The 17,754-nt window shown below is 33.4% G+C and overlaps 1 protein-coding gene across 2 annotated transcripts in view; it reads right to left on the bottom strand.

Moving 5' to 3' along the window:
- Positions 1–17,754, bottom strand: part of LOC114328177 (sodium- and chloride-dependent GABA transporter ine) — a 218,285-nt gene that overhangs the window by 72,822 nt on the left and 127,709 nt on the right. The window contains exon 1 of one of the 2 annotated variants that reach the window (XM_028276957.2): positions 1,312–1,450. The exons of the other annotated variant lie outside the window; for it this stretch is intronic. Within the exon in view, the coding sequence (XP_028132758.1) occupies positions 1,312–1,397 (86 nt within the window). The 5' untranslated portion in view covers positions 1,398–1,450. Of the gene's footprint in view, positions 1–1,311; positions 1,451–17,754 lie in introns of those variants that run through there. 2 annotated transcript variants of the gene reach the window in all.

Genomic DNA, 17,754 nt, shown 5'->3' with positions numbered 1-17,754 from the left:
CAGTCGTTCTGACCCAGATTGCTAAAACATTGACAGCAGCGTGCACTGTGGCACTAAGCTATTTTGCTTTTCTAACTACTAGCAAAAAACTTGAAAATATGTATACATATAGTAATAGTAAATAGTAGACGGAAAACCGGACGCAAGTCTAGTGGTTGCAATTACTCTCAGCCAGTAAACTCATTAAGTGTAAATGAAGCCTTAAGCTTCTTGTATAGCCCTTTCTTTCACCGGGTCCCCAATTGAGGACAACCTATTTTATAATTTTTTATATGTAGCTCCATGTGTTCTCACCCTTGTAAGACATTGTCCCCGATTAAGGACATCCTATTTCGTCCAATAAGTACTTGTGGTGACATCTAACGGCTTTTAAACAAGATATTTAATATGTTGAAATATATGTTTCTACAGTTACGTACATATCGCACACCTAATATAGTTAAATAGTGCCACAAGTGCAAAACATAATAATTTCGAGAAATGAGCAAAACATTCTGTAACAAACGAGTTATGCCTTGTAAATAATCTATTTTGAGAATGACTGGCTTCAAAATTACAATTTAGTTAGCAAATTATAAAGTTATTCGCTGGATATTATTACAATTTATTAAAAATAAAACGTTAATTGTATTTTGATACTTATGGCCTATTGCATTGTGAAGCAAGTCATATTTATAAAACGATACCTAGGAGATACGGCGGCAATATAATGAAAAAATCAACTAGTCATTAGAAATAATATTTTTATTATTGTTATTACAAATGTGTACAAACATGTCTTAAGTACTATTAAGAGCGTAGGCGCAAAATTTCGGACCAATGCTTTTTAAATGCATTCATTTTTTTCGAATCCTGAGAAAACTAATAAGTATTTTTGAAAAATTTAAACGCAAAATGAGAGATTCTTTTTATTACCGAGGGTTGAAAGTCCCTGAAAATTTTACTGGTCCGGAAACTATAATGTTTATTTTAATAAGTTACGGGGGTAAAAAAGAAGAGAAAATTGAGTATGCTTTTTAATTTCAATTATCTTATTCAAAAAATACTTTTTGTTTATTCTACAAGAGACAAAATCACACCAACTTTTCTCTTTTTTTTTACTCCTGTAACTTATTAAAATAAACATTATTGAAGTTTTCAGGGACTTTCGGCACTTGGTAATAATGTAATAATATTTCAAAAATATTTATTAATTTTCTCAGGATTCGAAAAAAATGAATGCATTAATAAAGCATTGGCGCAAAATTTTGCGCCTACGCTCTTAATTGCTGTCTCAAAATTTATAAAAAAAAAATTTAAACATAAACTTACTGTTTTAATGTTGGAAAAACAAAGGTATGTCCTTGCTTTGGTCTCTTTGGTAAAATATACACCATATTTTTCCGCAAGTTATCCATCAACCTACTGAGTTAAGAATCTTAACGAGTACTGTGATTTTTTACACCATTTATTGGCAATTTCCTGCTAATTTGATCAGCCTTGTTAACTTTGTCAATATTTGTTTGCACAAAGATGACGTGAGGTATTCTAATATAAAGAAAAAATCCGTCAACAATTTTGGATCAATTACAATGATGATACTAATTAATTTTAAAAAGAGAATTTTTATTTGTATGTCAAATTATCTAGATTCCGTATTTACTGTTTTTGATTGGTAAATATTAGTTTTTTATGCAAATCACCCAGGAGTAATTAGCAAAATTCCTTAATTCAAACGAATACAGTTTACTATTGATATGACCTTTACGATAAAGTATAAATTAAAATCAAATGCAGGTACCACAATTTTAAAAAGAAATTTGGATTGAGAAATGTAAGTTACGATTCTTCTTGTGCATGTCCGCTTCTCACAAGTTCTCATAAAAGGATTCTATTTGTAATGTCTGAAATTTTTATAATTTGATTGTACTCATTAATATATTTCGTGTCGCTGATCTGCTTTCATCTTTTATGTACTTCTTTGCCAATGCTTAATGCTGTCCGCTCGTTTTTATTCTTTCTACATTATATTAGTACGTAGTTGTCATATTTCTGTTACCTTTATCTTTATTTTTAGTATCTGATAGAGCACAGCTTTCAAGTAACTGTCCTTTTATTTCCATTAAAATCTCTTGGTGTTTGTTGTTAAATGATGTTATCATCTAATTCATAGAACTCTAGGTTTAGTACTTGTTTTTCACCATGTTGTCCTTGTTTAATCCCGTCGAATCCGAGGCATTACCATTGGTTATAGGAGCTCTTTGTTATTTTACCATAAACAGAATACTAGCTTCACTTGTAACCCTCCTCTTTTATCTGGGTTTGGAACTAGCTGTAAAGTAGCCGAACTACTAAATCCACCCCGCGTCCTTGTTGAAAGAGTTAGTTTTATGTTTTTTGAACCATTCTTTGTTACATTTGGATCTCCAATCCCATTTTCATTGATCGCTTCAACAGAAATCGTTTTAAGCGTTTTAGGTTGTATGTTTGTAAATATTATTATAATAAAATAATAAATATACACTCGCAGATAAAATAAAACCATAATATGGGGTTTGTAGCTATGTTATTAACTGTATATAGGTCTGGATCCCGCGTATGAAAAAAAAGTTGAATAATAGTAAGCTGAAAATTTTTTAATAGCTTAAGGGTGTCTAGTCGGACAAACTTTGATATATGGGAACACTGTAACAGGAGAAGTTTTAATTGTGGAACAGGTTAAAAATTTGGAGCGTCAGACCACGGAAACGTCCCCTGTATTTTGTCGGACAGAACTTCAAATTTATTTGTTACCCTTTCATTAAACTCTCATGCAAAAATCAGACTGCTATATTGGTCCCCTGCCATAATTCCTGTCATTAGACATGTTCTACGTGTTCCATTTATTAAAATGTACATTCGGTGATAAATAGCAGTCTGATTTTTGCAGGACAGATTAATGAAAAGGTATCAAATTAATTGGAAGTTCTGTCCGCCAAAATACATGGGACATTTTCGTAGTTTGATGTTCAAAATTTTTAACCTGTTCCACAATTAAAACTTCCCCTGTTCCAGTGTTCCCATATAACAAAGTGTGTCCGACTAGACACGCTTAAGCTATTAACAAATTTTCAGCTTACTATTAATCAACTTTTTTTTCATACGCGGGATCCAGATCTAATATCACAAACACATACACATGAAAATACACCACAAACACGTTTACACCTTGTTCAGTCGTCAAGTCACCAGGAAGACACATCATAGCTGATAATCCTAAATGTTGAAATAGTTAATGACGTAAACATAAAATAAAGTTTCTCAAAACTTACTAACAACCTACTCTATATAAAGATTTAAATCATTAACTACTGACACGTAACGGAAAAGTTTTTTGCCATACTGTCACGTATTGTTTCTGGCATGGAAGAAGAAATTTTTTGAAAAATATAATCAGTAATATATAAAAATGTAGATCAGAAGTAATATTTTGAATACGTCGTCTAATTAATTCGGGTTATATTGTGAAGTTCCTATTGTGAACAAATAATTCCACAAGATAGAAGAAATAAAATAATAACCATTACAATAATAACCATAAGCAATACAGAAGCACTCACAAGAAGGAACTCAAGGATGACAACAATGCCATATGTCAAGAGTTTATCCAGAACAACCTATACACTCAGATCTATCCTTTATAAAACCAGTGGCGGATCCAAGGAGGGGGCCATGGGGGCCATGGCCCCCTCCGAGAATTTAAAAAAATAGAAATTTAAATATTTTCAATTCAAATGTTTTTGTGAAGAGGGCGAAACAAATTTCTAAGAACTGGTGTCTGGATTTTTGATTCTATTCAAAAAATTTTTCCCAGCCCGAAATGGTGGATGTGTGAATTGTTCGTAAGGGGATTTTTCCACATTCTCTATTTCATCTGTTTGGTTTCGTACGAGTGGTCGTTAAACCATTAACCTTGGATATTTGGATCACTGAGTGTGTTTCGAAGATCTACATCTTTTGTTTTTAAACATATATTTTACTTACTTTAAGTAATTAGGGAATTAAAACTTGAGACTGTCATTGTCAGATTTGCCGTAGATTTACGCTCATGCTATGTCTAGGTCTCGAATGTTGTTTTTTGATTGGAATGTGTCTAAAGATATTCAATCTCTCATCTTTACTGATGAGCCCAGAGAGGTTGAAGAGGGCGAAACACATTTCTAAGAGCTGGTATTTGGATCTTTGATTCTATTCAAAAAATTTTTCCCAGCCCGAAATGGTGGATGTGTGAATTGTTCGTAAGGGGATTTTTCCACATTCTCTATTTTATCTGTTTGATTTCAAATGTTTTTAGTTTCAAACACATATAGGTATGTAAAAAACATGGGATAAATATGACTTCTGAACTAGAATTGAACAAAAGCAGTAACGGAAACTTCAAGAATGACATAGGATGTTTTGTAAATCAAAATGTTGATAATTTTACAAAGTGCCAATTGTTAGAACGACTTTGGAAACCATCAAAATCGTATCAATTTCTGTATTTTGTACACATAAAGAATAAAAAAGAAATGACGAGTTATAATTGGATCACCAGCACTTATAACAAAGTTGGTTGGTACTTTCCCACATTCAAAAGAGATTGTTTTGCAAGTATTCCGTTTTATTTTTCTAATAAAAAATATGGTCACAATGAAGGGTTGACAGCCCAAAGCCTTGTCACGAAACCTTTAACATTTTTCGCCAAGCTCATGGGCAAAGCGAAGCCATACAAACCCATCAACAAACATCATACCACAAGGATTGGTTTCAGGTTGGGCTAGATTTTCTACAAAGTTATCGTAACCAGCAAAAGTCAGTCATTAACCAGGTAGACTCTCAGAGGTCTAAGCAGACACAAGAAAATAGAGAAAGACTGCGACCAATAGCAGAGTCCTCTAACATATAACATATTCCTTTAAGAGACCATCGTGATGATGGCTTTCTGCTTCTGGACGAAGATACTGGCCCTAGTATGAGGGGAATTGTTATGGTTTAAAATCGCATCAGGAGATAAGACTGTAAACAATACCTATCCACAGCACCTTCCCGAATAACATATATTAGTAGCACCAGTCAAAATAAATTGATAACATGTTGTGGTGAAGAAATAATTGAACAAATAATGAATCTGGGCCAAAGTGCAAATTGTTACTTTGTTATATTTGACGAAACGACCGACGTATCCCACGTGGAACATCTTTCTCTCTAAATTTAAGATACATACACAGTATCAACATTTGTGAAGACTTTGTCAAGTTCATTGACGCTTATGAGAACATAAAAATAATTAGTGAAAATCAAGAAAGAGGGAAACAAGGCCTGACAGGAGAAGCATTGGGAAACATAGTATTAAACTTGTTAAAAAAACTGCACTTGGATCCGAAGAAATATGTAGGAATCGGTACTTACTTTAATAATTCTTTAATAACGATAAGTTTTGAATGTCTATATAGCACTCAAAAGTGTGTGAAAAGTGCCTTAAAACTCACCATCATTGTAACCCTAATTTTTGAAAATTGCCCCCTGGTACCCTCCCCAAAAAAAGTTTATGGCCCCTCCCGAAAATCGGCCCTAAATCCGCCCTTGTATAAAACAAAACGCAACAATACACAAGAAAGGTCAAAGAACTGTATCTAAAAAATACCCTGTGAATACAACAATTTCGACGCGTGATGAAACAGCAAGACCACTAAATGTAAGGATAAACTAATATGAAACTTATATCAAAAACATTGACTTCGCCACATCACAAATACGCAAACATGCCTGAGAAAATGGAAAAATGAAAGAGACAGCAAATCCTATTACATGAAGAAAAATGTGTAGCAAATGCATCAGCAGAATGCAGCAGACTTTGGATAACAATACTTAAAGACGAGTTAAACAACAAGAACATACCAACAATAGAGGATAGAATAAAAAATATGAGACACATGTCTCTATCACTCACTAACCATATGCAACACATAACACATAAAAACACAATTTACATCTTTCTCGCTCAAAAACTCATTATTACGGACACTTACAAACACGGAATCACATAACATATAGAATTATGGCACAAACTGTAGAGAATATCAGAACTTGAACTGTACACCCTCATATCTTTATAGCCAAAGCTGGCTGTTACCTACAACCTTCAAGGTAAGTACAGTCCGTCTAATTTACTTACCGTTGCACGTCATTATCTACGCCAGAGATCTAAGTTGACATAGTTGCCAAAGTATAAAAAAATCCTGAATCCATTTTAAATCAAGTAGATCACATAATTATTGTAAACGTGGATTATACAAAAAAACAAATTAATATTCAATGTAAATAAGTAAAAACTTAAGAAATAGAGAACAAGAATTAAGTTATAATCTTTTAAGATTTGTAGTGCAAGCGTTTTTGCACTGCATTGTTAATAATTAAAAAACGGCTCCGAACTCTTGGCAACAAGCCGGTAGGTTTCTTTGTATATATCTACAATAACAACTAAAAAAGTTGTCAGATACCTCGATTATTCCAAGTCGTGATAAAATTAGGTGAAATTTATATTTTTGTAGTAGAGGATCTTTTTATAGTAGAGTAAATAATAAAAACAATAAATACCGCAACTGTCAAATAAATTTTACCAATTTATGCCAAAATATCACCTTCGTTCGATTACAGTTACAGTGTGTTCCGAACAAATGTGCTTCATAAAAACGCTTTATAATCCATTTATACAAATTAAATGAAACATATTATTGTGTATTTCTTTAGGTTAACATTAATAGAAATCTTCAAATATTATTTCTACGCGTATATAATAAAATATGTCTAGTGGCTGTAATTCCAGTGTACTCGGCAAAATGATTCTAAAAAAGAACACACCTCTCGCCTAAATATTTCGTGTTGGTATCATGCGACGTCACAGGCTATGACGCGGATGACGTGCAACGGTTAGTAAATTAGACGAAGTATACATTTAAACCTCAAATATTTTTGTTGAATCCGATAAAACGTAACCTCAACAACAACAATTGACGGTTATACACAGCTTTTTTCAACAAAACCTTTTTTCATTTTTATGAAAACGATTTCCGGAGTGGCGGTCGAAACGTCAAGTATTTTTTAGGTAATAATTCAATTGTCACTACAACCAAACTGAGGCTAATTCCATATATCGGGTGGTGAATTGGAAAACGGGCCATAGGAAACTCAATGTAAAATTGTAAACTGTTGAAATCCTGCTTCCCTAATTATTTTACATCAAAAGACATTAGAAACTATTTCTAGATGATTTAAATCTATATTGAAGACAACTGTTAAAATTGTTTTAGGAATTAAACATATTCCAAAATTTTGTAAAAATGTAAGACATTTTTGAGTTCTTCAGCCCAAAATTAGGCCACAAACAGTGCAATAATGTGTCACAATGAAGGTATTATTTTCACATTTTTGAACTGTCAATATTTTTATTTTATCATTTATTGTTTAAAAACAATACAGTTGATAAGATACCCTCAGTTGCGGAGAAAGTATTAATAATAAAGATTTTTTATTCAGTCAATGGTGTGAGCACTGTCAGTTAAATAGTAACGTGTGGCCTAACTTTTACACACATACCTAATGTGGCAAATGTATTATATTTTTCAAAATTTTGGAATGCGTTTAAATCGTAGTATAGAACAATTTTAACTTTTGATTTTAATACAAATTTCAATTCTCTACAAATATTCTTTTATGAATTTTGATGTAAAATAATTACGGAAGCGGGAATTCAACAGTTTAGAATTTTACATTGAGTTTCCTACGGCCCGTTTTACGATTCACCACCCGGTATATATTATATAAACATAACATTTAACTTAATCATGCCACATTACAACAATTTCAGAACTTTATTTTATGAAAGACTAAGCATATTTTTCTTTGTATAAATTTGTATTAAAAATTGCGTTGTGTGAGAAGGGAATATTATACTCCAAGTAAATTAACTGTTGATAAAGTTAACGTACTAATATTTTTGCACTAGCTTATGTAGTTGGTTAGGTTTGTCAATTAATATCATTTTACTCATCACATAATAAGACGATACAAGGACACTTGCTTGATTAGTCCACCAGAAATTGACAAAAAAATAAATTTTTGTGAAGGTCGCATCCAAGTACCGGAATAATTTCAAAATTATGCCTGTTTTGTTCATTTCTTTTATTTAATTTAAGTTAGAAAATTACACCACAGCACAAAATTACAGAAATGAGAATTGAAGTCTGTGTAGACTTATCATAAATTAGGAAATTTGGTTGTTTACTTTTCTGGTATTTTTATCAATATATAAAACGGAAACCACTGTAACGGATATATGAGTAGGTAGGTACCTTTTAAGATCGCAAAATATGACAAATTTCAGACATTTTATCTAGATTATTAAACAACACGTTTAATAACTTTTTCTACAACCGTGTTAAAATAGTTATTTATGATAATAAGTGTTAAAAGTACACGTTTAAGGCACGCATGTGAAAGTTTGCAGAATGAGCGATAGCGAGTTCTGCAATTCACATGAGTGCCTTAAAAATGTACTTTTTAACACGCGTATCATACAATATTTTTTCTACAAACGTAATTACAAGACAATATCTACAAAAACTTTTACTTGAACTTGACTGACATTACATTTTTATATTTTTTTGACATTACATCAAAATTGCCTATACGGCAATACGAACTGCAGTGCCTTAAAAATTTTAAAGCACTAGTGTCTTAAAGTAACATTTTTAACGCTCGTATGGAGTGCTAAAAATTGCATTTTTAACTCGGTTGTAGAAAAATGCAATTTATCTACTCTGTGTCATATTATGTATAAGTTTTTAGTTTGTGAAAACTGTCATTATAGATAGCAGTGCGTGAAGGATTTAAAGTGTGCGTGAAGTAACAATGTATTTTAAATGGGATTTACTTTTTCGCACTGTTTTAACCTTCGCGTTGTCATGGTGACAATCCTTAACGTTCGCGTTGTCATGGTGATGACAATATGAGCAATGAATTACAACAAAAGTTTTGACAGTTTTGTGGTTTGAAAGTAGTTAGAATTTTTAAATGTCAAAGTTCTAAAAATTGTAGAATAGAAATGAATTCCAGTGACGAAGAGTTACAGCTTTTTTTATTTGTTTATCGTAGATAAAATATAGTATGAAACTGTGCGTGAAGTACTTTTTGCGAACTTACGCGATTTATAGCATTCGCTCCGTTGTCGCTCGTGGTCTAAAAATCGCGTGCGTTAGCAAAAAGCATACTTCACGAACTGTTTCATAAATAACTATTTTAGCACTCCATACGAGCGTTAAAAATGTCTTTAAGGCACTAGTGCTTTAAAAATTTTAAGGCACTGCAGTTCGTATTGACCGTAGAGGCAATTTTGATGTAATGTCAAAAAAATATAAAAATGGAATGTCAGTCAAGTTCAAGTAAAAGTCTTTGTAGATATTGTCCTGTAATTACGTTTTTAGAAAACATATTGTATGATATGCGTGTTAAAAAGTACATTTTTAAGGCACTCATGTGAATTGCAGAACTCGCTTTTGCTCATTCTGCAAACTTTCACATGCGTGCCTTAAACGTGTACTTTTAACACTTATATCATAAACATAAATAACTATTAGTAAACAAATTATATCTGGGACATATAGTGAGAGGGGAATCAATATAGACTAGAACTGATCCTTAAAGGCTTAAGACAAGGATGTTATTTGTCCTTAACTCTATTTAAAATCTATATTCAGGAAGCATTAAGCAACTGGAGAAAAAAATGCACAGGAATGGGGATAAAACTTGAAAAGAAGTATATAACAAATCTTTTCTTCGCAGACGATCAAGTGATTATGGCAATTGATGAGGAAGACATTGATACTAGTTAACCCAAGAATAAGAAAATTGGGGACTCACAATCAATATAGACAAAACAGAATATCTTAGAATAAAGAACGAAGGAAGAGAGCCATAACTCTCGATTAGAGATATAAAAAAGTGCGAAGAATTTAGGAACATTGAAACGGGACATCCAACAGAAAATATAACAGGGCCGAAATATGGTGTCAATAATAAATTCGTTATTTTGGCCTCTTAAAATTAATTTACAGACAAAAATGACAATCTACAAATCGGTTGTAAATAGAAACAATTTTGACTCACGGATCTGAATGTTGGCAACTGACGATGAAAGAGAAGAAAAAACTGAAAGTAGTAGAAATGGACTACCTAAGAAGAGCGTATTCGATATATCGACCTTATCACATCCCAAATGAAGAAATAAAAGAAGAACACGAACGATTTACAATACTGTAGATACAATATAATAGAATCCAAACAGCTTTTATGGTACATTCATGTAATGCGAATGAATGATGACCAAAACAGGCATTAAACTATGTTCTATGGGATAGAAGAAACAGAGGAAAAGACCAATCATTAGAAACAAGACAAGGAATTAGAGGAATAATGAAAGATGAAGCCATAAATGAGGAAGAATTGACTGACCAAAAATGTGGAAGTCGAAAAGCGGGATGTGGCAGAGACTGTGGGACTCTCATAGATATATGCTTAAAGTTATATTTTGTTTTGAAACGATTTTATTTAAGGGCGGTTCGTAGTTGTCAGTTGTGATGCATATTTTAGGTTGTCTCCAGTTAGTATCTTAATGTATCCTACTCAATTCATATCCTCACATTTAAGTGTGGTCTTATTCATATGGGTTAAGCCCGGAAACTTCAGCAACCTTGCTGGAGATTGGGTAACTAATTCCAATGGAAAGCATGGCCAGAGAGGACGAGGAAGGGAGATATGGTCCTCCGAAAAGGTGGTTTTACTACGAACCAGCTATCCATGCATACATATAAAACACTATCCATTCATATAAAATACAATGCTACGAAACTAATATTTTGGCCTCGGAATAGACCAGATTATAAAAACAAACGATGAAAGCTACGAATGAAAAATATTCTATTAATAACATGGAACAGGACGGAACATGGACGGAGCCATTAGAGAACGAAATACTCAGGGCAGGAAAGCAATTACGCTCCTAAACTCCGTACTCTGGGACAAGCAGGTAAAAAAACCAAAACAAGAAAAAGATCTATAACGCCGTAGTGAAAAGCATCATAACATACAGCTGCGAAGTATGGCCTATGAAGGAAAAAGCAAAACGAAAGTTAGAGGTCACCGAAATGGATTTCTGGAGAAGAGCTGCAGGAAGATCAAGAAGAGAACATGTCACCAATGAACGAATACGAGAAATAATGAAGGTCACACATACAATAAATGACGAAATCAATGAAATACAACTGCGATGGTTTGGTCACGTACAAAGAATGCACGAAGACAGAATTCCAAAACAAATACAAAACTGGAAACCGCAAGGTAGAAGAAGAAGAGGTAGACCGAGGAAAAGTTGGCAGGCAGGAATAAACAAAGCCATGGATGAAAGAGGTCTGCAAGTAGATCAATGTGCGGACAGAGAGGAATGGCGAACGGGTATCGGAAGACGGAGAACGTTGTAAACCGATAATATATATAATAATACGGAACATATTAAGTTGAAATTGCCACGAGAGCGATAAAACCACTAGAATACCTGAGATATATTATAACAGCCATTAAGGAAATGATATGGACTACGTCTAGAATAATACGCTTGAAGAAGTCATTAGTACTGTGGTCTGGACATAAAGCTCGATATGCAAAAGAATGTGGCTTTGTAATTAACCTTTAACTACCCGCGCATCAAGTTATAACATAACTACACGCGTGGCGTACTTTATACGCCACAAGAAAGTACACTTAAAAACAGCGGATTTGTTTATTTTTTTTTTAATACACTTAGTTGTTTGTTATAAACCTTATTAGGCATCAGCAAATACTTGGGGTTCCTTCTCAGTAAGCCAATTGGGATTTATAACTGGAATCTTATTCCATGATAAATGAAATTACTAATAAAAAATTTTTTGAAATCTGATTTTTTAAATTAGGAAAAGTATTGTTTATAAAGAAAAATATATGTTGTGCCATAATGAGCAAAAAACAATTGGAAGCTGTACTTATATTACTACTTATATTACTATAATCGTGGCGTATATTGTCCACCACCGGAAACAACAAATAATAAACTGTAAATTACGATCTTCCCAGAACGCCGATTATAACGAAACTAAAACCAATTGTAAAGCATATTCTAGTGACAGGTTAGATAGAAAAACAAGGTCAAAAATTAAATTTTTAAATATATTTGCAGTAGAATTCTTATATCTGGCGTACAAAATACGCCAGCTCGTGTAGTTAAAGGTTAACGAAAGACTGCAATTAGAGCTATTAGACTTTAAACTAGTCAATGAAAACAATCTGTATTAAGATAAAGGGTTAAATGGTCCAATTCTCAGTATATGCAAGAACCTAAGAAGCATCAGATGATGATAAAAATGAACTTTGCGACTCTATAAATCAACTATACACAGAATCTCCTGACCGTGATATCAAAATAATATTAAAGAATATAATCACAAAAGTATGCACAGAAAAGTACGCAATACCTCTGACAGGAAGAGATTTGCAAATGACAATGGATCACTATTGATCGATTTTGCGACAGGATTCAACTTAGTCATCACAAGCACCTAGTGTGCTAGAAAGAAGATCAACAAGGCAACATAAATATCAAGCGATAGAAGCTTTTATTAAAAAATTAATTAACAATACATGTTTATTAAAATTCCATTTTGGTCAATGAAGTCACTGAACCATCAGAAAAAGAAAATATTAGGTATTTTAGTTCCGTAACCGAGAAATTTATGAATTACATTTTTATGTTGTGTTTTAGATTGGATTAGCCACAGTTTGGTTGTAATGGCAATTACATTTTTAACCCATCAGCAGAATGCAAAAGAATAGAGGATAGAAAAATGTGAAACACATGTCGCAATCATACACTATACATATGCAACACACAATATACAAAAATACAATTTACTATTTATTATTTACTATTATTTACTATTTATCAGAATGATATTTGGTCCTCAAAGAGATGAATTGACAGGAGAGTGGAGAAGGCGCCGCAATGCTGAATTGGTGACTCTATATGGTACTGAAAACATCGTCAGACATATAAAAGCTAATCGGATAAGATGGGCAGGTCATGTAGTAAGATCAGAGGAAGACAGAGTGCTAAAGACAGTGTTCTTCGAGAGACCAGACGGTAGAAGATCAGTGGGCCGTCCCAGAAAAAGATGGAAGGATGATGTTGAAACCGATCTATCTAGGATTGGGGTACAACAATGGCAAATCGAAGCGCAAGATCGCAGACGATGGAGGGCCATAGTGGATGCGGCTAGGACTCACCCCGAGTTGTAAAGCCAGTCAAGAAGAAGAAGAATTTACTATTTATACCCCAAACATTTATAGTTTACGATCTCTCTCAAACACAAATCACATAACACATAGAATTATGTCACAAATACACAGAATAATCAAAATTAGATGTATCATAGGGCATAACACATCCACCCTCATCTCCTTCCAGCCAAAGCTGGCTATTGCCTACAATCATCATAGGCAAAATACAATAGTTTTTCCGATTATAGCGCATCTATCCACGATTCGAAAAAATGACTCGAATAAAAGTTACTTATTTTTGCGTAAGCAATCCGAATCTGCAATTAGGGGAAGTGCGGGTATTGCCGCCCACTTAAGCAATTTACTGAATTATTCAAAAACTACAGGTCTTGATAAAAACTGTCAACTGTCAAAATACAGTCATTTTATCTACTTCTAATTATTTAAGCCTTAAAGTATTCATTTATTTTATTTTGCGGAGTATGACATTTATTTTCACAAACCTACACTTGGGCGGAATTATCAGACTATGCGGGTAATAGCGCCCACTGATGGTATAATACCGCCCAGGGTTTACATTGTATAAAAATCAAACACAAAATAATTATTTAAGCACAAAAAACATCTATATATTTTTTATATAAAAAAACATTCAAAAAAATACTTAAGTAAAAAAACATTTCAAACTACACTCTATTTGCAATAATCGCATATAAAACTTTTGTGATTATCGTAACCACTACATTCTTTATGCGCCCATTTATGGCAAACTCCGCATCTGTACCACATTTCCGATTTTCCATATTCGCCACAATAGATGCACTCTTCTTCTACGTCGCTGCTGGGATCATCGGAACTGTGGTCATTGCAAATCTCCATTTCATCGTGTAGGGATGAACCGCTTGAAGAACTATCATCGAAGACTTTCCTCGTAACACGTTTAATTTTTTTATTAACGTGTTTTACATTTTTTGAAAGTTTTTGCTTTTCTTTCTTTTGTATTTTTCTATTTTCTTTTTGCTCCAGTTCTATTTTTTCTGGAGTTGCCGTCAAAATCTTTGAAATGCCTAATTTTCTACCCCTCTTTTTAAATTTATTTTCAGTTATGACACACAACGGTGTCATTTCTTCAATCGATATATCTCCTTGTCTTTCATTTGTAATTCCTGATTTTGATGTTGAAGGAGTGACATCTGCATGAGCTTCGTTGGCTTTTGATGTACTTGGAATAACATTAGGTTCATTTGTTTCCAAGACTGCATCTTTTGAAGGCACTCGATTTGTTTCAGAGGTACAGGGAGTAAGTTCAGTTTCAGGAAGTTGTAGTTCAACAGCGGGAATATTAGAAAGGGTAGAAGGCAAAAAATCTTCGTCCGTGAAAATATTTGGTCTATATGGAACAATACCGCTTATTTCAAAGCCTTTTTGAGCTTTTTCCATGGTAGCTACACGAACGAATGCTCGATTCAAAATTTCAGATACATTAAATGGTGTTATTTTTTTGTGAACATTTCGTCTCATATAGAGTGAACATTCATTTGAATAGGCAGATTTTAGCGGCCCAAAAAATGTCAAATCTAGTGGCTGTAGCTTATTGGACGTGTGGGGCGGAAACGATAACATAATGATCCCATTTTCACGGCAAAATTCATAAGCAGCTAAAGAACAATGACTGCTGTGATTATCTAGCAACAGCAATGCTGGGTTGTCGTTCGAAGTAGATGCGTGTTTATTAAAATGTTTAAGCCAAATCAAGAATAATTCTACAGTCATCCAGCCTTTGGCCGAGCATTCATATATGGCACCTACCGGTCCATTGCGTTTAAGCTGTTCCGACATTCGGATTCTAGGATAAATAAACATCGGAGGTATATATATCCTTGATGCACTTACTGAGCAGCACAGAGTTATATTTCGACCTCTCTCCCAACTTACAGCTTTTCCCAGTTGTTTGACACCTTTTGGAGCTACAATTTTGGATGGAACCTGCACCGTGGTAATGCCTGTCTCGTCAACATTAAATATGCGGCAGGCTTGAAAGTTATATTTTGTTAAAACTATATTTAAATTTTTTAAAAAAAGGCCTACACTTTTAGCATTAAAACCCGAAATTCTCCCTAAACTGGTTGCCTCGGGTTTCCTCAAACTAAGATTTGGATGCCGTTTTAAGAAAGCTTGAAGCCAGTCTTTACCGGCCATTTTTTTGTCATCGTTGAAGCAGTGTTTGATATTATTTTTAACCGCAAACTCGTAGACGATTTTTCGTAAATCAGTGGCCGTTAGACCATAGAACATCTTTGCCAAATAGATGCAGCGATCAGCCACTCGCTTTTCTTATTCAGTGGAAAATATAGGATGACGACCTAGTTGTGCTGCACAAGCATTGTTTGTATTTAACCTATCTTTTAATGTAGAATATGGGATACCTGAAAAAAGAACATTAGAAAATGGATTAAAAAATAAAGATCATATATTATTACCAAACTCTCTTGCACTTTGCCTTTTCCCCTTTCCGCTTCTAACTGCATTTATAGCTTCCTGAAGCTGTTCTGCGCTCCATCTTGCCTTTTTCCGCGAATTCATCATTGTCTTTGGCATTCTTTATCCTAAATTAAAAATGTATAAATCAATGTATAATACCGCCCACTGGAGGGTAATGCCGCCCAAGTTGGGCGAAATTACCCGCCATCGCCATATTTCAAACAAAACAATTGTTAATCGTTATTTCTCAAAATATTGAAAGAAACTGTTTCGATTCATATATATAAGAGGACCGGTTACTAATTAATAAAAAAATCAATAAATTAAGTATAAAAATAAGTTACTCACAAATTATTTTCGAGCTCCTAAAAATTATAGTGGCACCACACAAAACACGTTGACTTCTCTGAAACAACTAAATATGATTATGGCCGGCGACCTTGTTGCACGGTTCTCTCAGTAGTATCGTGGCGTCATTTCGATGTTGCCAAAGTTACTATTTCTCTATATTTAAGATATTTTATAGAGTGGGCGGTATTTGCCGCTGGGCGGTAATACCCGCAGTTCCCCTAGAAATAATGTGGGTTCTTATTTTAAGATTTTAAAGTTACCCTGTGAATGGGGTTGACTTTGTATGTAAGTTAATGGCAATGTAATAATGGTATGCGATATAAAATTAGTTGTGAGAACAACTGTTTGTGTAATATGGAACTTCTAAATGCAAAAACAGGACAGAAAAGCAAAAAATCCAACAGACTGGCAGCCATAAGTAAACAAACCAGAAACGTCACAAATTGTACTTAAAATGTGAAAACGTTACCAAGCGTCTCTTTTGTACCTATCTCTTTCAATGTATTGAGAACTGAGTACTGAGGTACTGAGCCTAGAGCGTTCATAAAAATAACATGTGTCTTTACTTGATACAGGCGGTGGCGTGTTTGTCTTTAGTTTCATGTGTGGAAGACGAGCATGCTAGATAAAAAGTATGTGTTTTATCTCGCCAGAGATAAAAGTTTTCTTAAAAAAGAAAAAACACAGAAGATGGACCTGGAAAAGTCCTGATGAAAAAACAAGGAACGAAATCGACTATTTCTTAACAAACAAAAAAGAATTATTTAAAGACGTAAATGTGTTAAACCAGTTCAGTACAAGCAGTGATCACATGTTAGTAAGAGCTAAAATAACGATATCGATCGAAAAGGAAAGACTCAAAATGATAAATAAGAAACACCCAAAGAAATGGGCAAAACCAACTAATATTCAGGAGTTCGAAAAATATATTAATAATACATTGAAAGATACAACAACAACAGACATTAATATATTGAACAAACAAATAATCATTACAATACAACAGGCTCAAACTAAATATTGTCCAACAAACCAAAAAGATGAAAAACTAAGTCAATCTACTAAAACCCTTATAGAACTAAGACGACAGATGAAAGGAGATAACAGTTCCAGCAAAGAAGCTCTAAATCAAATAAATAATATGACCACAAAGGCAATAAGAAAAGACTAAGACACTACAATGTAGAAAAAACAAAACAAGCAATAGAGCAAAATAAGAACATGAAAGTTTTGAAGAAAAGCCTACAAAAAGGAAAAATAGAAATCAACAAAATTAGAAACAGAAGTGGAAAAGAAACTACAAACAGAGTTGAAATATTAACAATAGTCGAAGAGTTCTACACAGAGTTATATAAATCGAGAAAAAAAGATGACAATACGCAAACTCCAATTACAGTAAAAACTGGGGTATTACATCAAGGATCAGATTTAATGCCCGATATAACAAAAACAGAAATCAAAGAGGCTCTGAAGATAGTGAAAAATAATCGAACCTCAGGCGAAGATGGAATAGTATCAGAAGCACTAAAAATTGGAGGAAATATACTACTTGAAAAAATT

Source organism: Diabrotica virgifera, chromosome 6 (assembly GCF_917563875.1).
Source record: "Diabrotica virgifera virgifera chromosome 6, PGI_DIABVI_V3a".
Classification (NCBI taxonomy): domain Eukaryota; kingdom Metazoa; phylum Arthropoda; class Insecta; order Coleoptera; family Chrysomelidae; genus Diabrotica; species Diabrotica virgifera.
The sequence above is the reverse complement of the archived record's forward strand: the minus strand, read 5'-3'. Positions and strand labels throughout refer to the sequence as shown.